Here is a 25,717-nt window from a genome sequence, read left to right as displayed (position 1 = left end):
AACTAAAAACTCTTAGAAGAAAACATGGGCAAAAATCTTTATGACCTCAAATTATGAAATGGTTAGGTATGATATCAAAATGCATAAGTGACCAAAGGAAAAACAGATAAACTGAATTCATCAAAAGTAAAAATGATTGTGCTTCAAAGGACACTACCAAGAAAATGAAAAGACAATCCACAGAATGCAAGAAAATTTTTGGAAATCATATATCTGATAAGGGACTAGATGTTGAATATGTAAGAACTTTCACAACTCAATAACAATAAAAAGAAAACCCAACTAAAAAGGAGCAAAGGATTTCAATAGATATTTCTCCCAAGATGATATATAAATGGACAATAAGCACATGAATGAGATGCTCAATGTCAATTTGAAACACAGTAAGATACCACTTACCCACTAGGACGGCTATAATCAAAAGACAGTAACAAGTATTGCTAAGGATGTGGTGAAACTGAAACCCTCACACATTGTTGGTGAAAATGTAAAATGGTGTGGTTGCTTGGGAAAACAGCTTGGCAGTTCAACAGAAAGTAAAACATAGAGTAACTACATGGCCCAGCAATTCCACCCCTACGTATACATCCAGTAGAAATGAAAATATCTATGCAAAAACTTGCAGGCAAATGCTCATAGCAGCATTATTCATAGCCAAAAAGTGGAAACAACCCAAATGCCCATCAACTGACAATGAGATAAACAAAATGTGGTACTACCATAAGGTGGAATATTATTCAGCCACAAACAGAAAGTACTGGTACAACCTGCAACATAGATGAACCTTCAAAACATTATGCTGAATAAAAGAAGCCTGACACACAAGAATATTTATTGTATGATTCCATTCATATGAAATATCCAGAATAAGCAAATCAACAGAGAAAGTAGATTAGTAGTTGCTAAGGGGTAGGGAAAGGGAGATTGCAGGATGACTGCTTATGGATATGGCTTTTTTTTCCTCTGGGGTGACGAAAAGGTTCTGAAATTAGATGCTGCTTATGGTTGCCTAACGTCTGAATATAATAAAACCATGAACTGTACAATTGTAAAAGGGCAAATTTAATCCTATGTTACTTCTATCTCAAAAACAAAATTGAAATCACTAAAGATCGTAATAAGAAAAGCTAATAAAAGTAATTTCCAAACTCAAATTCTAGAAGTCTCCTAATCATAATCAGTATAAGGTAGGAAATTTATAAAGATGTAAAACTCACAATAAACAATAAAAACACCTATGTATACCTATCATTTATTGAGCAATTTACTCTCAGCCTGGGATACTAAGGGTTTTTTTTTTTAATGTACCTCATTTAACTCCTCACAAAAACCCTAAGAGATACAGATGATGAAACTGTGAACTAGGGTGACAGTTATCAGTCAGCAGTTTTTAACCCAAGTCCGACTCTAAAGCCTATCAGTTTAACCCATATGGGCCAACTCTCAGTATTTTTAAAATTTAGGTAACCAATACTAACATATTTATATTATTGATCAAGATATTTAAGCTCAAATGGGGAAGTGAAGTTTATGGGTTTAATCTTTGCCAGGCCAATTAGCCTTAAAGAGCCACATACTAAACCAATCAGTGCCAAGCATCTTGTTAGACAAATCTCTGTTCTCAAAGAATATATCATCTATTGGGAAAATGCATCTAAAACAGATAAAATACTCCTAAACATCACAAACTCTAATTCCCAAATTCTGTGGTACAGACTTTAAGCACCAGAATAGTTAAGAGAAAAAGGTAATTTATACCACAAACCTAAACAAACCCACACTTTAACTGTTTCAGTGCTACTTTATTGTAATTACTACACAAACTCCACTTTTAGATTAAAGGTAACCCATTTATTTAAATATTTTAAAATTAAGGTCAAGTTGAAAAAACTGTCACAAGTCCAACTTTGAAGGGAGCCATAGTATAATAAATCTGAAAGAATATACTGTCATTAATGTCAAAACTACTTGTCTATATGTCACTTAAGTTTTCAAATTATTACACACTTAAGAAGTCAATTAAGATTTATATGTATGTCTTCAAAGAAAACAGTGAAAATCATTTTATACTAAAACTCACAATGAATAAAAGATACCAATTCAACAGGTAGGTCCCAATGTGAACATACTAACCCATTTACAAAAGAAACCCAATATTTTCTGTCTATTTATGATTTCAGAAGTGAGTATCGATACATATCGATAACTACCTTAAATGTAAATGGATTAAATGCTCCAACCAAAAGACACAGACTGGCTGAATGGATACAAAAATAAGACCCATATATATGCTCTCTACAAGAGACCCACTTCAGACCTAGAGACACATACAGACTGAAAGTGAGGGGATGGAAAAATATATTCCATGCAAATGGAAATCAAAAGAAAGCTGGAGTAGCAATTCTCATATCAGACAAAATAGACTTTAAAATAAAGACTATTATAAGAGACAAAGAATGACACTACATAATGACCAAGGGATCAATCCAAGAAGAAGATACAAAAATTATAAATATTTATGCACCCAACATAGGAGCACCTCAATACATAAGACAGATGCTAACAGCCATAAAAGAGGATATCAACAGAAACACAATTATAGTAGGGGACTTTAACACCCCACTTTCACCAATGGACAGATCATCCAAAATGAAAATAAATAAGTAAACACAAGCGTTAAATGACACACTAAACAAGATGGATCTGACTGATATTTATAGGACATTCCATCCAAAAAAAACAGAATACACATTCTTCTCAAGTGCTCATGGAACATTCTACAGGATAGATCATATCCTGGGTCACAAATCAAGCCTTGGTAAATTTAAGAAAACTGAAATCATATCAAGTATCTTTTCTGACCACAACGCTATGAGACTAGATATCAGTTACAGGAAAAAACCTCTAAAAAAAGCAAACATATGGAGGCTAAACAATACACTACTAAATAATCAAGAGATCACTGAAGAAATCAAAGAGGATATCAAAAAATATCTAGAAACAAATGACAACGAAAACACAATGATCCAAAACCTATGGGATGAAGTAAAAGCAGTTCTAAGCGGGAAGTTTATAGAAATACAATCCTACCTCAAGAAACAAGAAACATCTCAAATAAACAACCAAACCTTACACCTAAAGCAATCAGAGAAAGAAGAACAAAAGAACCCCCAAAGTTAGCAGAAGGAAAGAAATCATAAAGATCAGATCAGAAATAAATGAAAAAGAAATGAAGGAAACAATAGCAAAGATCAATAAAACTAAAAGCTGGTTCATTGAGAAGATAAACACAATTGATAAACCATTAGTCAGACTCATCAAGAAAAAAAGGGAGAAGACCCAAATCAATAGAATTAGAAATAAAAAAGAAGTAACAACTGACATTGCAGAAATACAAAGGATCATGAGAGATTACTACAAGCAACTATATGCCAATAAAATGGACAGCCTGGAAGAAATGGACACATTCTTAGAAAAGCACAACCTTCTGAGACTGAACCAGGAAGAAATAGGAAATATAAACAGACCAGTCACAAGCACTGAAATTGAGACTGTGATTTAAAATCTTCCAACAAACAAGAGTCCAGGACCAGATGGCTTCACAGGTGAATTCTATCAAACATTTAGAGAAAAGCTAACACCTATCCTTCTCAAATACTTCTAAAATATAGCAGAGGGAAGAACACTCCCAAACTCATTCTACAAGGCCACCATCACCCTGATACCAAAACCAGACAGAGATGTCACAAAGAAAGAAAACTACAGGCCTATATCACTGATGAACATAGATGCAAAAATCCTCAACAAAATACTAGCAAGCAGAATTCAACAGCACATTAAAAGGATCATACACCATGATCAAGTGGGGTTTACCCCAGGAATGCAAGGATTCTTCAGTATACGCAAATCAATCAATGTGATACACCATATTAACAAATTGAAGGAGAAAAACCATATGATCATCTCAATAGATGCAGAGAAAGCTTTCGACAAAATTCAACACCCATTTATGATAAAAACTCTCCAGAAAATAGGCATAAAGGGAACTTTCCTCAACAGAATAAAGGCCATATATGACAAGCCCACAGCCAACATCGCCCTCAGTGGTGAAAAACTGAAACCATTTCCACTAAGATCAGGAACAAGACAAGGTTGCCCACTCTCACCACTATGATTCAACATTGTTTTGGAAGTTTGAGCCACAGCAATCAGAGAAGAAACAGAAATAAAAGGAATCCAAATCAGAAAGAAGTAAAACTGCCACTGTTTGCAGATGACATGATACTATACATAGAGAATCCTAAAGATGCTACCAGAAAACTACTAGAGCTAATCAATGAATTTGGTAAAGTAGCAGGATACAAAATTAATGCATAGAAATCTCTTGCACTCCTATACACTAATGATGAAAAATGTGAAAGTGAAATTAAGGAAACACTCCCATTTACCACTGCAACAAAACGAATAAAATACGTAGGAATAAACCTACCTAAGGAGATAAAAGTCCTGTATGCAGAAAACTATAAGACACTGATGAAAGAAATTAAAGACGATACAAACAGATGGAGAGACTTACCATGTTCTTGGATTGGAAGAATCAACATTGTGAAAATGACTATACTACCCAAAGCAATTTACAAATTCAATGCAATCCCTATCAAACTACCAATGGCATTTTTCACAGAACTAGAACAAAAAATTTCACAATTTGTATGGAAACACAAAAGACCCCAAATAGCCAAAGCAATCTTGAGAAAGAAAAACAGAGCTGGAGGAATCAGGCTCCCTGACTTCAGACTATACTACAAAGCTACAGTAATCACAACAGTATGGTACAAAAATAGAAATATAGATCAATGGAACAGGATAGAAAGCCCAGAGATAAACCCACGCACATATGGTCACCTTATTTTTGAAAAAGGAGGCAAGAATATACAATGGGGGAAAGAGAGCCTCTTCAATAAGTGGTGCTGGGAAAACTGGACAACTACATGTAAAAGAATGAAATTAGAACACTGCCTAACACCATATACAGAAATAAACTCTAAATGGATTAAAGACCTAAATGTAAGGCCAGACACTATAAAACTCTTAGAGGAAAACATAGGCAGAACACTGTATGACATAAATCACAGCAAGATCCTTATTGACCCACCTCCTAGAGAAATGGAAATAAAAACAAAAATAAACAAATGGGACCTAATGAAACTCAAAAGCTTTTGCACAGCTAAGGAAAACATAAACAAGACGAAAAGACAACCCTCAGAATGGGAGAAAATATTTGCAAATGAAGCAACTGACAAAGGATGAATCTCATGCAGCTCAGTATCAAAAAAACAAACTACCCAATCCAAAAATGGGCAGAAGATCTAAACAGACATCTCTCCAAAGAAGACATACAGATTGCCAACAAACACATGAAAGGATGCTCAACATCACTAATCATTAGAGAAATGCAAATCAAAACTACAGTGAGGTAGCAGCTCACACCAGTCAGAGTGGCCATCATCAAAAAATCTACAAACAATAAAGGCTGGAGAGGGTGTGGAGAAAAGGGAACCCTCTTGCACTGTTGGTGGGAATGTAAATTGATACACTATGGAAAACAGTATGGAGGTTCCTTAGGAAACTAAAAATAGAACTACCAGACGATCCAGCAATCCCACTACTGGGCATATACCCTGAGAAAACCATAATTAGAGTCATGCACCACAATGTTCATTGCAGCACTATTTACAATAGCTAGGACATGGAAGCAACCTAAATGTCCATCAACAGATGAATGGATAAAGAAGATGTGGCACATATATACAATGGAATATTACTCAGCCATAAAAAGAAATGAAATTGAGTTATTTGTAGTGAGGTGGATGGACCTAGAGTCTGTCATACAGAGTGAAGTAAGTCAGAAAGAGAAAAACAAATACCATATGCTAACACATATACATGGAATCTAAAAAAAAAAAGTTCTGAAGAACGTAGGGGCAGGACAGGAATAAAGATGCAGACGTAGAGAATGGACTTGAGGACACGGGATGGGAGAAGGGTAAGCTGGGACAAAGTGAGAGTGTGGTATGGAGTTATATATACTACCAATGTAAAATAGATAGCTAGTGGGAAGCAACCACATAGCACAGGGAGATCAACTTGGTGCTTTGTGACCACCTAAAGGGGTGGGATAGGGAGGGTAGGAGGGAGACCCAAGAGGGAAGAGATATGGGGATATATGTATACATATAGCTGACTCACCTTGTTATACAGCAGAAATTAACACAACATTGTAAAGCAATTATACTTCAATAAAGATGTTAAAAAAATAATATTATGTCTTTGCTCACTCTTATTTCCTCAGATATATCCTTTCTGTTCCTATCTTCACTGTGATCACTCTCTACATCCTTATAACTTGCTTTTTCTTCAAACAGTTAACCATTACCCAATGTGATACTACATGTTTATTTGCATCTTTATTGACTATCTCACTCACTAAAATGTAAGGTCCACAAGAGCAGCAATTTTGTTTTGTGTTGGGATTGTTTCAATTTAAAAAATGAGGTGGGGTAATGAATGAGATAATTATTAATGTCTCCTTCAGTGCTAGAAATCTGATTCTTTTATAACTTGATACTGTAGTATACTCAATCATTAGCCTTTGTAGCAAGGCAAAGCCTATATGAGACAGTAACTTCAATCTTTTAAGTGACTAAGAATAACAATATTTCAGTCCTCCATGACTCTTTACTTTTATAATTTTAGGCAAAATAAAAAGCTGCACAGTAAAATATCATTGTGATGATACAATGCAGGCTGACATATCATACAAATTCATGATTTAAACTAGTCAGAGATTCTGCTTCACAGTTTAAGTCTTGATTTACTGTCACTGGAACAGTGTTTTAATTATGCATAGCAATTACTCAAAATATATTAGTTAACTGCCTCACAACTGTGGCAATGTTAAACACATGTAGTATTGGTTGCTTTATCTCTGTAAGCACTACAGTTCACTAAGACTTACTTAAGAAAAATCAACAATACACTGTTGAATATGTAGTTGTTAAACTGAAATGTCTAATGACAAATTTTTGTTTTGTTTGTTTGTTTGTTTGTTTGCGGTACGCAGGCCTCTCACTGTTGTGGCCTCTCCCGTTGCGGAGCACAGGCTCCGGACGCGCAGGCTCAGCGGCCATGGCTCACGGGCCCAGCCGCTCCGCGGCATGTGGGATCTTCCCGGACTGGGGCACGAACCCGTGTCCCCTGCATTGGCAGGTGGACTCTCAACCACTGTGCCATCAGGGAAACGCCATAATGACAAATTTTTAAATAACACATGTGGAATCCATTAAACACTTTAATTAATTAAACTAAAAGTTCCATGTGTTAAACCCTAAAAATGTGATCAGCCAAACATTTAACTATTCACATACAGAATCCTGAAAGGTAGATATGTCACTACTCCCATTTTATAGATGAGTACATTGAGATTTTTAAATAGGTAAACTAATTTCCTGAAGGTAACTCAGTATCAGAAGACCTAAGTCCACAAGGCCTGAAATCAAGCCACATACTTAAATCAAAAAGCCATACAGAACAAGTGGATAGGTCCTTAGGTAAAGAAATCACATTCTGTTTTGTTATGCTGTTAATAGTCCTCAAGTAGTACAAAAGAAAACAAACAAAATCCAGTCCTAGATAAAATTCTCAAAATATAACAAAAGAAAATTAGTTCTTAAATATGTTAGAAATAGTAGGTCTAAAATTTTAAATATAATGCAGAGAGAAACATTTTACTATAAAATATAAACCCCAACAATAACATTCCTTACAAAACAATGCTACTACTACTTACTAGGTTGCTTTAGCACTGCCTTGTACTGTTACAGTCAGAATAGGTATCCAAGTTCCCCTATATTCAAATGCTGGTAGCAAAGTAACACCTCCACCAATCCCCAACATTCCTGAGTTAGCTGGTGCTGAGACAGGGCCACCTGAATTATTGCTTCCTGTTAGATAAGGGAAAGCAAGCAAAGACACCAATTTACTACTTAATTACAAATCCATAATATTCAAACACTTGGTCAATTTTTTTAAAATTATGCTATAGGAATGGATACTGCACAAATAAATGAAATTTACCAATCCTATTTTGGCTCCTAGAGAGTCTCCCTGTTTCCCCAAAACACCATTTCCTTCTTTATATAAAAGGTACTAATGAGTAAAAATACTGACAAACTATGTAACATACCTTTTGTTAAATCACTTTTTATCAGAGGTGGGATTAAAGGACAAAAGAGACCACTAATCAGAAAGTTAAAAATGGACGAGAAAGAAGTTAAAGGGAACAAGAAGCTATACACTGATTTCCAAACTTAAATCACGTTCACCTGTTTTGTTAAAAGAATGACTAACAGACCTCCTTAGTTACTACCTTAGTAGTAACCACACTCTTTAAAGAGAGGCACCAAATGAAGATTCTTCTAAAATGAAAATTAGCATCTAAACTTTTGTTCTTATGTGATGAGAGGAACTGAAAGTATATCAGAGAAGAAAATATATTCTGGAAAGAAAAATAGTTACCTCAGTGAAATCAAATTATTCTTTAAGTGTAAATCTTTATATTTATATATAAAACTTAAAATACTATAAAGAAATATAAGAAATTATAAAATAAATGTATATATTTAGGTAACCTCAATTTCTCTAGTCACAGGATTTCTGTAAATATCCTCTCAGAATACTGAATATTGTAAATTATGGCAGAATATAAAAACCAAAATATGACTAAGCCTTTACCAGCTTGGTTTGTCGTAGCAGGATTTCCAGTCGGAGGGACAAGAAACAAGGACTGGATAAAAGATCCCAGTGCATTCACAATATCACGAAAAACCTTGGTAGAATGCTGTTTCATATCATAGGACTGACAAAATGACCTGTAAAATAATTTTAAATGTTTTTGGAGAAAATATTTGATTGAAAATGTTTAATTTTTTTTAATAGCAAGTAAGGTTGATAAATCAGTCTCAATGCTATACTTGAAACTTCTTCAGCACACCCGAGTGATTTTACTAACTCTGGACAAAGGTTCAGAATGAGGTCAGTGTTCTAAAAAAATTATCTTGGCCATATTAACTCAGTAAATTCAATTGATGGCAATCCCTAACCACACTTTTTGCCCACATACACCCCTCCATATACATACAATACACAATTTTCTTTGTTTAGAAATTATTATTGAAATAAATATTTAAGCTCTTCCTGTTAGCATAAATATTAACCTATCCATTTAACAAAATACTGCTGAGTAAAGTTTTACCTCAGTAGCTGAGGCTGCACACAGAGTCTGTGTATTGATTCCACTGCAACAGCTCGTAGCCACTGTGGTTTATCTCCATCCAGAAATTTCACCAGAAGTGACAGAAATATTTCACATTCAGTTACCTAAAAAATACAACATTTTTAATAATATTTCTTTAAATCTAAGAGTTATAAATTATACTCTTATTCTTACTCCTACAGACAAACCAATAAAATCTTTTAATTTTAAATAAATTATGATCCTTAATGGGGAGTGGAGAAAAAGAAAAGAAGGGAAAAGCAGTTATATATGGAAAAGATAACAGTAAAAATAGTCAGTGTCTCTCTAAATATATCATCGAAAACTCACACTAATGATCTTCTAACATGGTTAATCTTTTATACCTATTCTTTAGAAAGCACTATGCACCATCATGCCATCCTCATTCCTGGAAGGCAGCATGTATCATGTACACTCATGTACCCTTCATTAATATCCCAACACTTTTTCCATATGTTCTTATGCTGCTTCAGAAACAAAGAGGCAATAAGCCAAAGAATGTCTGGCATATATTTTCTAGTAGGAAATCAAGAAGGAACCTGTAGCAGTTGACAGGTGTAAGATATATAAAGTACTGAGAACAAGGCTTGGTACATAGTTTTGCATTATTAACTATTAGTTATTACCTTTGGTATTAATATAAGTCATCTCCTTTGCAAGCTCTTTATAAATAAATAACATTTAAAGCATATTCTTGACATTATTCATTAAATGTCTGATAACTGAACGAATGAACAAAGGAAAAGTCACCAGTTTATTCAAAGGTTGTTTCTGTTACATATTTGTTGAGGACACAGCAGGACCCCTGGGAAGTAAGAATTAACCTGACATTGTGATCGCTAGGCCAAACTAAATCATACTTCCACACCAAGGACAGCAGGTTATTGGAGGTTTTAGCTGGGGGTGCTCCAAAATGAGTGAGCATAATGCGAGGCAAGGAATTATGAGAATAGAGGAGCCCTCAGGATTTTAGCCCGAAGTCTCAGCAGTTGGTATTTTCTAATGCCTTTTAGGTAGATGCTTAAAAATAGGACATAATTATAAGGATAAAGTAAGAGGGATAACTAAAAATAGTTTCATCCTTAGACTGCTATTACTGGGTAAGTCATAAGGCAGAGCTTTGTCACTGTCCTAAACTTGATATGGTTGAAAAGCACTAGATCAGAAATCACATGGCTCAGCTTCTTTATCCATCAACTTTGTAGATGACAACAAGCTAGGTAATCTTCTTATAAATAAAGGATAAAAGTACCTGCACCTTCCTGAGAACTCAAATGAGAAAAATATGAGTAAAAAAATCCCCTAAACATGACAAAGTGACATGCAAGTGCACAGTGCTTACTCTTTTTTATAAGTAAAATTACCCCTTTTAGTAAAGAACTGAAAAGGAGAGAATCATGCTAGTGACTCACTGGGCAACAGTTTTATCTACTGAAGAGTTTTAACATGAGTAGGTCCTTCAAAATGTGTACTATCTGCTTTAGAGTAAAAGTAGAATTTAAAATGGTGACAGAATTGAAGCTCACTGGTTAGGTTTTCAAGCCAGAAAATAAAGGCTCTCAGAAACATCAAGTACATCACAGCCAAAGGAATTATTAATGTTATAAAACTTGCCTTTAAGAGTTTCCTTTCATTTCCTCTCCTATGAAAAAGTGACTACAGTACAAATCAAACAATCACTCAATTTTATACTACAGCCACTAAAATCTTGTGATTTGGGTAAAAGAGAGAGCCTCTCTCCTGGGGTCTGGAGCTTTGCTCTTGCTTCTTCCCTCCTTGCCAAGTGTGAAACTCTGATCAGAGAACTAGTGTCTGAGGACAATGAATTGTCCTCAAGGGTATCTATCAATGGAAGGTGCCTATTGTGAATCTAAGTTAAGCCTTTCCTCCAAGAGGCTGCACTCATATGAAACAGGTATCTATGGTCCAAGTCCAACTCTTGTGGCACAAAAGTACTCCGTGAACACCATTATACTAGCGTGAAGGGTGATGAATGTTTCTGAATTCCTATAGTCCTTTGGTACCAAATAATAGTCAAGAGACAACTGATGTTTAAGATGAATCAAAGCCATCCTGGTGGAAATTTTCATCGAAATACCACATAGATGTCTGATATGGTATAATGTACATAAGATAACTGTTTGCTTAGGAGACAATGAAGAAAGTCTTGTAGAATATTTAAATGCAGGAGTCTATTTCTCAGGAGCTGTTTAGTGCTAACAACCTTATAGCTAGTGGATTTGTCAGTGATAAGATTCTTTGTGAGAGAAATATATGTAAAGATGTGGAAAATTAAGTTGCACAAGTCAATTTAGCCCATTCATTCCTTTTTAAAAGCAGTAAGTCAAAGGCAGAAGAGAGATATGCTAGCCACTTACAACTAAGTTTAGTAAACTCCTTAAAGATATGTTCCTAAAAAAGACATCTGGGCATGGAGCCTAAGTGTATCAGAGAGCAGAAGAGCACCTAGCTCAGATGACAGGACGTGGAAAGAATATAGTGTACTACCTATATTATATCTGTACCTGAATGACTGGAGCATTCTAATTTCTTCTAATCACTCTCTATATATTAACAGAAGATTAGTTATCTTCTCCGCCCTGAGTTACTTGATAGAATAAGAGATAAGCTGGTGAATACTGGGGAAGAACACTGATTCTCCAGTGCAGTGGTTCCCAAAGTGTGGTCCCTCAGACCATTTCAGTACATCTGTAACATCACACTATTTTCGTAATAAGACTAAGATATTACTTGCCATTTTTAAAGTATTGACATTTGTACTGATGATTCAAAACAATGGTGGGTAAAACAGCGGGTGCTTTAGCAAGAATCAAGGCAGTAGCACCGAACTGTACTAGTGTCATTGTATTCTTCACCATCACACACAATTAAGAAAAGTAAAAGGGTCTATTTCACCTAAGGACCACAATCACAATGAACAAAAATAAAATAACAAATAAAATACAATTATTGATTTTATTAAAGCTGACCCATATGTGCATGTCTTTGTAATTTTCTGTGTGACAAAACAGGAAGTACACATGAAGTACTTTTGCTGTGTATCAAAGCACAATGATTGTCTGAAGGAAAGGCACAGCCAGGAACTGAACTAATCACTTTTTTTCTCCTATGAGAACCATTTTAACTAAAAGAGTATATGGCAAACTATGACTATTTAGACTTGTGTATATTGCAGATATTTCCTCAAAAATTAACCAAGTAAGCCTGTCACTTTTGGGGAAACAATGGATAAGATATATAAGTCAATGATAAGATTCAAGCTTTCAAACAAAAATTAGAATTTTGGAAAACTTATATCTGCTGTTGTGACCTTGACAGCTTTTTAAAAACAAAAGACTCTTCTGATAAATGGTTGCTGATATTAACATGTGTGATTTTTGGTACTGTATAAAGTATTAACATTTGGAACATTTGCTCAACCATAATAAATGATGCATGGGTAAAGGATACAAATTGAAGCATCAGATGAATCAATGAATTTTAACGTAACAGAGTATAAAAATGTCATTACCATGGTTTCATATTCTACACCTTTAAGAAAGAGTCACTGGTTCAGTTTGGTATGAGATCGAAGAAGAATATATACTATTACCTGAAAATGTCATTAAAATAATTCTGCCTTTTCTAACTGTATATCATTGTGAGGACAGATTTTCTTCATATGCTTTGACTGAAACAACGTATCACAAAATAATGAAAATAGAAGAAGGTATGAGAATCCAGCTATCTTCTATTAAGCCAGACATTAAAGAAATTTGCAAAAAATATAAAACAATGTGTTTTTTTCTTTGGAAAATATAGGTATCTTTCATGAAAATAAATTTTTCTGTTAACATGTAATGGATTTTAGAATCATCTCAGATTAATTTTTAATACAGTAAATAATATTAGAAATAATCCACATAAATGAAAGCTCCTCAATATTTTTAAAGCGTATAAAGGGGTCCTACAACCGAAAAGTGTAAGAAGTACTACTCTAGTATGTCCTTTAAGATGTATCATTTCCAGGTTTAAATACAGAAAACACAAGAGAAATAAGAGAGATGCATTCCACACCAATCACGTACCTCACCCCACAACAACCACACTTCTAACTTTTGCCCTTGGAGAAACTAGAATGTTTGAACTGTTCCATCCTAATGAGTCAAGTCTCCATGTAACAAATTATAACACTAGGAATTAATGTCATATCTGAAGAATTCATCTTTGCAGCACAGTCCTAGAGCTGCCTTGTTATGAAGGGAAGTTTCACCAGTTGGTCATCACGCCCAATAGATAAGTGAAGAATAGAAGCAGGCTTTTCTCTTCCTTCAAACAGCAACATTCAATCATTACTGTAGCTGGTTGTGCTTTTATCTCTCCCCATTCTGTCCCCCCAAATCGAGGAGACTAAGATCAAAATATAGAGAATGGTAGAGGAGCAGTACAGGAAACGTGGCACTGGCAGCCTTGGAGAGAGGAAGAAATGAGAACTAAGAAAACAGTGAAGAATAAAATGCAGTGGGGTTAAGAGTGTGGGTTTTGGGGGTGTAAAAGAATTACTTAACATCGCAGCTCTGCAGCTTATAAACTGTATGATCTCAGGCAACTACATAAATATCCTGAACCTCATTTCTTCAGCTGTAAAACAGAAATACGAAGGCCTACTTTATAGGGTTGTAGTAAAGTCTAAATGAATGAATGTAAAGCACTTGTTAGTATCCAGAATATATGCACTCAATATCAGCAATTTCATCTAAAACTGAAATTACTAAAGAATAAGATTTCTGTAGCTATGAAAAAGTCACTGGATGAACCGCTAGATAACAGAAGTGGAACAGAAACCAAATGCCTTAGTCTGCTTGAGCTGCCATAACAAAATACCATAGACTGGGTGGCTTAGAAAACATAAATTTATTTCTCACAGTTCTAGAGGCTGGAAGTCTGAGATCCGGGTGGCAGCATGGTTGGGTTCTGGTGAGGGCTCTTTTTCTGGCTTGCAGGCGGCTGCCTTACTACTGTGTTGTCACATGGCAGGCAGAGAGAGAGAGCATGCTCTCCAGTATCTCTTTGTATAAGGTCACTAATTCTATCATGGGGGCCCTACCTTCATGACCTCGTCTAACCTAATTGTCTCCCAAAGATTTCATCTCCAAATACTGTCACAGTGGGGGGGGGTTAGGGCTTCAACATATAAATTTTGAAGGGATACAATTCAGCATCAAGTATTATAAAAACAAAAGATAATTAAGTTGGTAACTCTTGATTTGGGAACAGAAACAAAATGTGAATTCTGCATTTGCTGTGGTGAAGATGTAAGCATGCTGCATTATTGTGGAGAACAGAAAAAAGATGGGGTTCTCCATTTCTGATTAGTGGATATGAAAAGGAAAAGGAGAAATGTCTTCTCTTTCTATAGATTTATGTTAATTTAACTAGTTAAACATGTATTTTAGAGAGGGAAGAGAGAGAAGCCCTCCCAAGACAACTCTTATAATACTTAGGGAATAAATAGTGAAGTGATATATATTCAGCCTAGTCACAGGTAATAAACTCTCTCAGTTTTTGTTCATCTGGGAAAGACTTCATTTCTCCTTCATTTTGAAGGAAAGTTTTGATTAGTATTCTTGATTGACAGTTTTTTCTTTCAGTACTTTGAATATATCACCCCATTCCCTTCTGGCTGGCAAGGTTTCTGCTGAGAAGTCTGCTGAAAATCTTATGAACACTCCCTTGCACATGAAGAATCACTCTTCTTTTTCTGCTTTAAAGATATTTTGTCTGTGACTTTTGACAGCTTGATTATAATGTGTCTTGGCTTGGGTCTCTTGAATTAATCCCAGTTGGAATTCTTTGAGCTTCATGAATTTGTATGTCCATTTCCTTCTTCAAATTTGGGGAGTTTCAGCCGTTACTTCTTCAAATAAGCTCTCTGCCCCCTTTCCTCCTCATCTAAGACTCCCATAATGCATTGTGAAATAATAAGAAATATATATGTTGGTCTCCACCCCTGATTTTAGGAGAGCTCCTAAAACCCTTGTAAATAGGGGTGGCTAGGAGTGTCCTTTGTTCTAAGAATTGACTTCTGACCCCAGTTCCTGACACATATCTCCTAAAACCCTTGTAATTTCCTGAATGATAGGAGCATCTGACACAGAGCTCCTAAATCCCTTGGAACTTTGTAGGTAACAGGAGTATCTTTTGTTCTAATGAGGCAACTCTCAATGGACTCTGGGATAGGGGTTAGTTACCAGAAAGAGCAAACCATGATTAGAAGCTTGGTACTTTCAGCCCCACCCTCCATTCTCTGGAGTGGGAAGAGAGGTGGAAATTGAGTTAATAATCAATCATGCCTATATGATGAAACCTCCCTAAAAATCGCCAAAATATGGAGTTTGGGGAACATCCAGGTTAGTGAACACATTTACATGACAGAAGGGTGGTATACCCCAGCTTCACAGGGACAGAAGCTCCTGCTCTCAGGACCCTTCCAGAATTCACCCTATGTATCTCTTTATCTGCCTGTTCATTGATATCCTTTAAAATATCCTTGCTAAGAAATTGGCAAAAGTAAGTAAAATGTTTTCCTGGGTTCTGTGAGCCACTTTATCAAGTTATTGAACCCCAAGAAGGGGTCGTGAGAACCTCCAATTTGTAGCCAAGTTAGACAGAAGTTGTTGGTAACCTGGGGATCCACTACTTGGGACTGGCATCTAAAACAGGGGACAGTCTCGCGGACTGATCCCTTAACCTATGGGGCCTGTACTAACTCTGGCAGATATCAGAATTTAATCAAAATGTAAGACACCTGGCTGTCAGAGAACTGGTCAGTGTGGGAAAAATATCCACGTTTGGTTACAGAGGTATTGTGAGTGTGAAAGTAAAATACAGTGTGTTCTTCTGAGACATGCATATACTGGTCTACTTGAGGTGTCCCATAGGGTCTCTTCATTCTTTTTTCTTTTTGCTCCTCTGACTTGATAATTTCAAATAACCTGTCTTCAACTTTGCTGATTCTTCCTTCTGCTTGATCCAGTCTGTGGTCTATTTCCTCTAGTGAATTTTTTCAATTCAGTTATTGTATTCTTCAGCTTCAGAATTTGTTTGGTTCTTTTTTATAGTTTCTCTTTGATGATATTCTCATTTTGTTCATACACCATTTTCCTGACTAGTTGTCTGTGTTCTCTTTTAGCTCTCTGATCATCTTTGTGATGGTTATTTTGAATTCTTTGTTGGGTAACTCACTTATCTCCATTTCTTTAGGGACAATTTCTGGAGGTTTATTTTGCTCCTTTGGTTAGGCCATGTTTTCCCGTTTATTTGTATGTCTTCTTATTTTCTGTTGAAATTTGGGCATTTGAAAAAACAGCTAACTCTTTTAGTCTTTATGGACTGGCTTTGTACAGGGAAGGATCTTTACCAATCAGCCCAGCTAGAGATTTTGGGGTCCTCTCAAACCTTTTCTGTCAATGTGTCCTCTCTGGGCTTATGTGTGTAATTTCCCAGCTAAAGACGTTTGCCGAATTCTACTCAGGAGCTCCCCCTGGTGTCTGTATGTAGTACTGCAGTCTGTGGTGCTGTATCAACTCAAGGTATTGGTGCTTCCCCTGGTGTCTGTCTGTGTTACTATAATCTCCCTGGTGCTGTGGCAAGCCACAGGGCTTGACTTTGATCTCAGCAGGCCCCCAGGCACCCAAGTATGTTGCTGCCTTTCTTTTAAGTGTCCAAGAGTCAGCTGAGACAAAAATCAGTCCCTTGGGCAGTACCCCCAAAAGTCAGGACATTGGTTGCATATTTCACCCTTCTTTTCCACCTGAAGGAGAAGTCGTAAGTTGGGAATTTCCCTTGATCATACCATGCTGTGCTGTGCCAGGAGTGGGATGAGGTACAGCGGGTAAGTGCAATGGGTTTTCCTACCCACTCTAATGAACCTTTTCTTAGCCTTGGACTTGCCTGGGGTGCTGTAATTTCTAAGCTGGTTTCTAAAGTTCTCACAAGGGCAATCTGTTCTGTATATTGTTAAGTTGGTGTCTCCATGAGGGGTAGAGTGCCTGGAGCTTCCTATTCTATCATCTTGTCACTCTGCTGTACATTTTTTTAAAAGTTTCTTTGTGGATAGAAACAGACTATAAATAAACACAATACAGAAAATATAACAACTGATAGGTAAAAACTTTCCATCTTTAGAGAAACTAATCTACCTTTCTTAAAAAAGAACTTTAAAAGACTCTTAAACCCTTGGCACCAAGCCCTGATAGTTTACAGTTCCCTAAATAGCAACACATTCTTTTTTTTTTTAATTTAACTTTGTTTTTCTTATATAGCAGGTTCTTATTAGTTATCTATTTTATACATATTAGTGTATATACGTCAAGCCCAATCTCCCAATTCATCCCACCACCATCACCCCCCTCCCCGCTTTCCCCCCTTGTTCTCCATACGTTTGTTCTCTATGTTTGTGTCACCATCTCTGCCTTGCAAACTGGTTCATCTGTACCATTTTTCTAGATTCGACATATGTGCATTAATATACGATATCTGTTTTTCTCTTTCTGACTTACTTCACTCTGTATGACAATCTCTAGGTCCATCCACACCTCTACAAATGACCCAATTTTGTTCCTTTTTATGGCTGAGTAATATTCCATTGCATACATGTACCACATCTTCTTTATCCATTTGTCTGTGGATGGGCATTTAGGTTGCTTCCATCACCTGGCTACTGTAAATAGTGCTGCAATGAACACTGGGGTGCATGTGTCTTTTTGAATTATGGTTTTCTCTGGGTATATGCCCAGTAGTGGGATTGCTGGGTCATATGGTAATTCTATTTTTAGATTTTTTAAGGAACCTCCATACTGTTCTCCATAGTGGCTGTATCAATTTACATTCCCACCAACAGTGCAAGAGGGTTCCCTTTTCTCCACACCCTCTCCAGCATTTGTTGTTTATAGATTTTCTGATGATGCACATTCTAACCGGTGTGAGGTAATACCTCATTGTAGTCTTGATTTGCATTTCTCTAATAATTAGTGGTGTTGAGCACCTTTTCTTGTGCCTCGCGGCCATGTGTATGTCTTCTTTGGAGAAATGTCAATTTAGGTCTTCTGCCCATTTTTGGATTGGGTTGTTTGTTTTTTTAATATTGAGCTGCATGAGCTGTTTATATATTTTGGAGATTAATCCTTTGTCTGTTGATTTGTTTGCAAATATTTACTCCCATTCTGAGGTTGTCTTTTTGTCTTCTTTATAGTTTCCTTTGCTGTGCAAAAGCTTTTAAGTTTCATTAGGTCCCATTTGTTTATTTTTGTTTTTATTTTCATTACTCTAGGAGGTAGGTCAAAAAAGATCTTGCTGTGATTTACGTCAAAGAGTGTTCTTCCTATGTTTTCCCCTAAGAGCTTTATAGTGTCTGGTTTTACATTTAGGTCTTTAATCCATTTGGAGTTTATTATTGTGTATGGTGTTAGGGAGTGCTGTAATTTCATTTTTAGCAACACATTCTGAAATGACTTGATTTCCTACAGTATTGCCAAACAATGTATTAAATATATTATAGATATACCTCACGTGGCCAGAAATAATTATAACTACAGTGCTTATAAAGACTAGTTCTAAATGCATTTTACATAAATGGACTTGGAATAGGAAAAGAACACCTATGACAAGTATAACATAAATATGGAAAAAACCTTTTTTAAAAAATAGTCTCCACAGAATTTAGTATAAACTACTGATACGGTCTAATAGTTTGTTATGTTGTTGGTTATTGCTAACATGTAGCAGATTGACTTTTCATAGATGATCTATAACCAATTTTTTTTTTTTTTTTTTTTTTTTGCAGTATGCGGGCCTCTCACTGTTGTGGCCTCTCCCGTTGCGGAGCACAGGCTCCAGACGCGCAGGCTCAGCGGCCATGGCTCACGGGCCTAGCTACTCCGCGGCATGTGGGATCTTCCCGGACCAGGGCATGAACCCACGTCCCCTGTGTCGGCAGGCAGACTCTCAACCACTGCACTACCAGGGAAGCCCTCTTTTTTTTTTTAAATTCTTTTTTCTTGTGATGAGAACTTTTTTTTTAATTAATTAATTTATTTATTTATTTTTGGCTGTGTTGGGTCTTCGGTTCTGTGCGAGGGCTTTCTCTAGTTGCGGCAAGTGGGGGCCACTCTTCATCGCGGTGCACGGGCCTCTCACTATTACAGCCTCTCTTGTTGCGGAGCACAGGCTCCAGGCACGCAGGCTCAGTAGTTGTGGCTCACGGGCCTAGTTGCTCCGCAACATGTGGGATCTTCCCAGACCAGGGCTCGAACCCGTGTCCCCCACATTGGCAGGCAGATTCTCAACCACTGCACCACCAGGGAAGCCCTAACCAATTACTTTTGTTAATTAAAATTAAGGTAAAATGCTGAATTTGACTTAACATAAAATTAAAAAGAAACATACCATCATATACCATTTTCTCTGAAAAATATTTAAGAGTCAATCATCACATTGAAAGAATTATGATCTGGAATATCACAACATACCCTGCATCCAAAAATTTATGCAAAATAGATACAATATTAGACTGAAAGTAAAAATTGATTTCTTATGCTAGAATTCACCAAATCTGATAATAGGCCATCACTCTTCTTTACATACATTAAAAATGCCACATAAACATAAGAAAGGGAAGAATGAACTTTTGAGTACCTAAGAGAATACCTATAGGTACTCGAAAAAAAAAGTTTGCTTAACTGAAGTGAAAAAGCTAAATACATCATCTTCTCAGAAGAGACTTCATGCGATTACACACACAAACACATATAAAAATTAGCACTTACCAAAAGACTGTAAAATTGCTTAATCAGAACAGATACTACTCTCAGCAAACGCATGCAGATAGGAAAATATGGTTTTTCAACTGGTGCTGGAGAAGATGAAGTGCTGGAACCTTGTCTGAACTTTATATTTGGAGAAAAGAGCTTTATCACAAGAGGACATACCCTTTCTTTGAGGAGGAAACTAAATTCCTGATGCTATTTGCAAAGATTAAAAAAAAAAAGAAAAAAAAGAAGAATTAACTTAGTTTGTACTTAATGCTTATAAAACAGTCTCACAGTTAATAATAATCTTTAATAATCAGTATGAATAATTTAGCTTTATTATAAGTTTATACAGTTTATTATTTTACCATTTTACACACAATTCTGAAATTAGTATTGTTCTTTGAGAATATAAGATCAAACAATATTTCAAGAAGTTTTAAAAAGAATCTAAGTTCAACATTTAATAATTTTGGAATTAAAACGATGTTTATTACTAGGAATTTTAATTTTAGTAGGACACTAGCAATTAAAAACATAAAGAACAAAAGAAAGAAAATGCATTACACAAATTCAAACAGATAAAGCATTTAAATAGGCAGTTGACAAAAAATCTGATTAATAAAGTATAATAAATTATATAATTCAGATTTTACTTTGCAAAGATAATTCTATTCATGCATAGAAGATTTACTAATTAATATTTTGTTCTACTTAGATTGCTTGAACAGAACACAAAAAGCTGATAAAAACACAATGACAAACAAGCATAATTATTTTAAAGTCTGGGAATCTTGCAAAGAATTCTTAAATTTTACTTAGAATTATGGCATATTACGCAGAAAAGCTCCCTTAACCTATTAATGCCTTGACTATATTAGCCAAAAGTAGTCCCATTATACTGACAATACAAAGTCCAGTCTATATTTAATGTCTAATCTCAAATATATATTATTCTGTTGTTTTAAGCATCTCAATTTCATTGAAGCCGCAAAGAAACAATAATAAAAATCTACCAATCTAATCCTTTAATCTTACCAAAAAAAGGAAAAATAAGGCATAGAGCAGTTTATTTGTTCAGAATCACAAAATTTGTAAAATGTATTTTTTTAAAAAAATCAGGTTCATTCAAGGAAAAAAATCAGCTTCACTAGAGAAAAACAAAGAAAGAAAACACAGATAAGTAAAAAATAAAAGCTTTGCTTCATCTCACCTCCCAGAGATAAGTTAGTGAGTCATCATTGTTGACTCCAAATATATATCCTTCTAGTCTTTTATATCCATTTTTTAAACATCTTTATTGGAGTATAATTGCTTTTATATCCATTTTAATGTACTTTTAATTCTTCCCCCCAAAAAATGGGATCTTAAGAGTTAAGTGATTTGAAATTCTACTCTCAAATCTACAGTAGTTTCACTGACAAAATGAAAAGCATAGTTAATCCGTTTTCATACTTTATTAAATAACCTTAGGTATTGGTTAATTCATAAATATTACAGACAACTCTGAAAAGTTTTATCTATTCACTTTTCCCCCTCACTATTCAACTAGCTGCAACTGGGTTTCCTCCACAACCCCCATCAACCACTCCATCTCCACTGAAACTATTCTCATTATACTCATGATCTCTGTGGACAAACACTGCCCTTTCAGTCTTACCAAATTTCTTTGAAGCACCTGACATAACTGATTACTTGGTTCATCTTGAAGCTTTCTCTGCTTTTGTCTTTTATTATGCCACAGTCTCTCAGATACATTCCTACATTTCTGGCCCCCATGTTCTTAGTCTCTTTTGTATGCTCATCCTTTCATGCCCAACCATTTAACAATGAGGTTCCTCAGAGCTCCAGAATATCAGGTCCTCACTTCCATATGTTAACGCCATAGGTGATCTCATTCACTCCCATACCTTCAATTAGCAACTATATGCCAGTGAAGTTTAAATTTATAACTTTAGCCCAAAACCTTACTTCTGAGCTCAAGATGTATAAATTAAACTACCATTTTGTGTACACTCAGGTATCTCAAAATGAGTAAGTTCAAAACTGAATAAACTATCCTTTCTAGCAAAAGTTCTGCCCATAGAGTATTCCACCTTAGTAGCAAGCAACACACTGTTCAAGCCAGAAAGCCAAAAGTCATCTTTGATTACTAAGTATAATTAGTCCTATAACTCACTGATTTTATTTTGAAGAAGGTAAAAGACTGCTTTTTTTATTCACATTTCAATGATTTATTCAGCATTTACTTGCTGACTGTTTAATATGTACCAAGCACTGTGCTAGGTAAAGGAATTCAAGGTTAAGTTCGATTTTGTCCCTGCCCTTATAAAGCTTATTTTCTAAAAGAGAAGACAGATCCTTTCTTAGAGCCACTGCTCTGGAATATTCTTTTCCTATACTACCTATTTCCCCCAACTAACTACTCTTTATCTTTCAGGTGAAAGCTTCATAGCCTTCATTCATCACCAACTCTCCACCAGGTTTGGTACCTATGTTACTCATTTCCATAGCACTTTTTATACTTTTCCCTCACAGCACTCATCATGGCTTATCATTCAGTTAATGTTTTTCTTCCAATTAGATTGGTAAGTGCCGTAAGGGCAGGAATTTTATCTGTCTTATTTAAATTCTGTATCCTTGACACTGAACACAGGGACTAGCATATTGTAAGGGATTGGTAAATTTTGATTGGATGAGTGAATAATGAGTGAATGAAAGCAAATATTTCTCTCTTGAAGAAAACTTTGTAGGTGTAAATTTTAGGATCTTACAAAGAATAATTCTTTTTTCTCCTCTGCATTATAGCAGGAAGAATAAAGTACAATAGATTATGGGTACAATAAATCTGGAAACATTTTTTCAAATCTTTTCCTACAAAATTAAAAAACATAATCCAAACTATAGACATTTCAAATTCAAATTCATTGTCTATGGCCATACCACCCTGAACGCACCCGATCTCGTCAAATTCAAATTCATTTACAAATTCATTCACTCATTCATTTAAATATTTATTGAACACCTGTCATATGCCAGGCACCACTATAGGCACCTATACAACAGTGAACTAAGTCCCTGCCTCATAGAGCTTACTTTCCTGTAGGGGAAGTGAGATCAACTAATGTACAAATACATATGTCAGGAGGAAATAAGTGATACAAAGAAAAATAACAAGGAGTAAGAAAGACAAGGGTGCTGCCATGAAAAACAGCCGCCATTTTACACAGTGGTGAGGAAAGTTTATCTGGTAGGTTGACCATTGAGTAAAGACCTCAAAAGAGTAAGAGAACAAGCCATATGGGAGAAAAGCATTCCGGGTTCAGGAAGCAGGAAGTACAAAGGCCTAGGAGCAGGAGTCCACCTGGGTCATTTAGGAACAACAAGAATGACAGTGTGGCTAGAGGGTGAGGGCACTTACAAACTATGAAACCTTAGACAAATTATTTAACCCTCTTAAAGTCTTAGCTTCCTCCTGTGTAAAGTAGGAATAACTGGTACTTCTCAGGCATTTGTGCAGCTTAAAGAGAGTATGATATATAAGGAATTTAGCAAAGTCACAGCACGGAGTAGGCAGTCCAAAGTGGTAGCTGTTACAGCTATCAGTTTATACAAGATGATTAGTCGAGTTGTATCTACACTTATCCTGTACTAATACAAGAAAGGGAATCATCAGTTAATATTGTTATCATTGAAAGCACTGAACAGTTGTCTAACACGGACCAAAAATTATGAACCATGTAGTAAAAGTTTCAGTCCCAACTCTTGGGCTAAAGGACCTTCTACTTTTTTCTCACTTGATTCACACATTTTTAGGTAAAAGCAAGGATAAAATAGATGACTTAGGGAGGGGCAGCATGGTAGGGAAAGGAGCTAGAGTAGTAGTTAAAAGTTCTAAGTTTTTGTTCAAGATCTGCTAATAACTAAAGAACCCCATGTAAATCACTGAATCACTTTTGGACTTTAGCTTCTTACAAGTAAAATGAAAAGTTTGAATTCTTTCTCACTTTTTCCCCTATTAACCTTCTGTTTTGAAATAGTCTGTATAGCACATTAAATTTATTAAGCATTGACGACTTCTTTTTTCCATTTAAATTATGTTAAAGCACAAAGCTGCATACAAACAAGTAAAAATATTAGTGACAATTTTTTAAGGCTTTTAAATATTATAAAAATAGCTCACGTACCACATTCCTCTGTACACCCTTAGATTGGGAAATGCTTGACTAGACACTCTAGGAATTCCTTCTAATGTTAAAATTTCAAACTGCTTGGGCACAACAAAAATTAAGATATCAGCAAATTATTATATGTCTAAAGTCTAAGGTTATAATTTTTTGCATTTTTTAATGTGGGGGAAAAATACATGTTACTCTCTTGAAAAGTATCTGTGAAAAAATTAAAGATTAATTTTGTTGCAAGATACTACAAATGGCTTACTTGTAAAAAGACTTGTGGAAAATCATTCAAGACTGACTCAAGTAATTCGAGGCCAAATGTTCGGGTCATTTCTGTCATGCCTACTAGCCAGTAAGGGGCATCAGCATTAACCAACTGACAAAGGTCCTGGGAAAATAAATCAAACAATGAATAAAAAATAAATAAAATATTTCACATGCTGGAATGAAATGTCCTTTCATTTTATAGTTCACAAAAATTTTTTTAAAGTATCTCTTCTTAAATAATAGGTTTTACTCCTTAGAAACTAAGTACTGGTAATTCAAATTTTGATTAATTGTATAGTTGATTATGTAAGTAAACTAAATATATAGAGTGCACAGATAAGTGGTTATTCTAACATGGTTTTAATGAAAAACCACTTAACCCTTTAAACAAAATTAATAAAATTTTCAGTGCAGGTTAATCTTATTTTATTCACGACAAGTAATGTAAAAATCAGGTATTTGCATATCAAATTACATTAGGTAGAACAGAAATTTAGTACTTTAATTTTCCTATTAAAGGAAGTATTTTATATGACTAGTCATCCCTAATATATCTAGTTCAGGGTTTAATTCATTTTATTTCCTTAAAGTGAAACATAACATTTCATCATGTTAATTAGCTATAGATGCTCTTTAATGTTTTAGAATTTTTTTTAAATACAGGTATCACGGGCTTTTCAAAAGTTCGCTTTACCACTTAGCTTTTACAGAAGACCTACGTTAGCACCTGTTTTCTCTAACCAGAAGAAATCTGAAGAGGATTTTCACTTTTACAGAAAAAAAAAAAAAAAAGGCAAAAGTGAAAATCGTGTCAGCACTTGCTTTGCAGCGAGCCCATAGTAGAGGCAGCACACACCCCAGGCAGCAAGAGTGGTACTGCCAAGCTCTTTCCCCGGGAACTACACTCAGCATCTCAGCATCAAGCTGCCATAGCTTTGAACTGTGTCTGTGAGCATCTGTGCTTTATCTCGATCTATTTTGTGCATTCGTTAGGTAATTGTGTACTAAGGTAATTGCTTTTTCACTTTAGGCCATTTTGCCTTATGAAAGGTTTCACAGAAATGTGCTACTGTCAGATAGTGGGGGTAACCTGTACCTCTTTGACACTA

At 35.4% G+C, this 25,717-nt stretch overlaps 1 protein-coding gene across 3 annotated transcripts in view; it reads right to left on the bottom strand.

Annotated features, from left to right (window-relative positions):
- MON2 (MON2 homolog, regulator of endosome-to-Golgi trafficking) overlaps positions 1-25,717 on the bottom strand; it is a 124,061-nt gene that overhangs the window by 68,218 nt on the left and 30,126 nt on the right. For all 3 annotated transcript variants that reach the window (XM_082849674.1, XM_082849675.1, XM_082849673.1), the window contains 5 exons: positions 24,604-24,729; positions 20,182-20,376; positions 9,314-9,438; positions 8,794-8,930; positions 7,850-8,003 (listed from right to left, as the gene is read on the bottom strand). In XM_082849674.1, coding sequence (XP_082705800.1) covers positions 7,850-8,003; positions 8,794-8,930; positions 9,314-9,438; positions 20,182-20,376; positions 24,604-24,729 — 737 coding nt within the window. The remainder of the gene's footprint in view (positions 1-7,849; positions 8,004-8,793; positions 8,931-9,313; positions 9,439-20,181; positions 20,377-24,603; positions 24,730-25,717) is intronic.

Source organism: Leucopleurus acutus (genome assembly GCF_964270905.1).
Source record: "Leucopleurus acutus genome assembly, chromosome: 11".
NCBI classification, from domain to species: Eukaryota; Metazoa; Chordata; class Mammalia; order Artiodactyla; family Delphinidae; genus Leucopleurus; species Leucopleurus acutus.
This window is presented reverse-complemented; position numbering and strand designations above follow the sequence as displayed.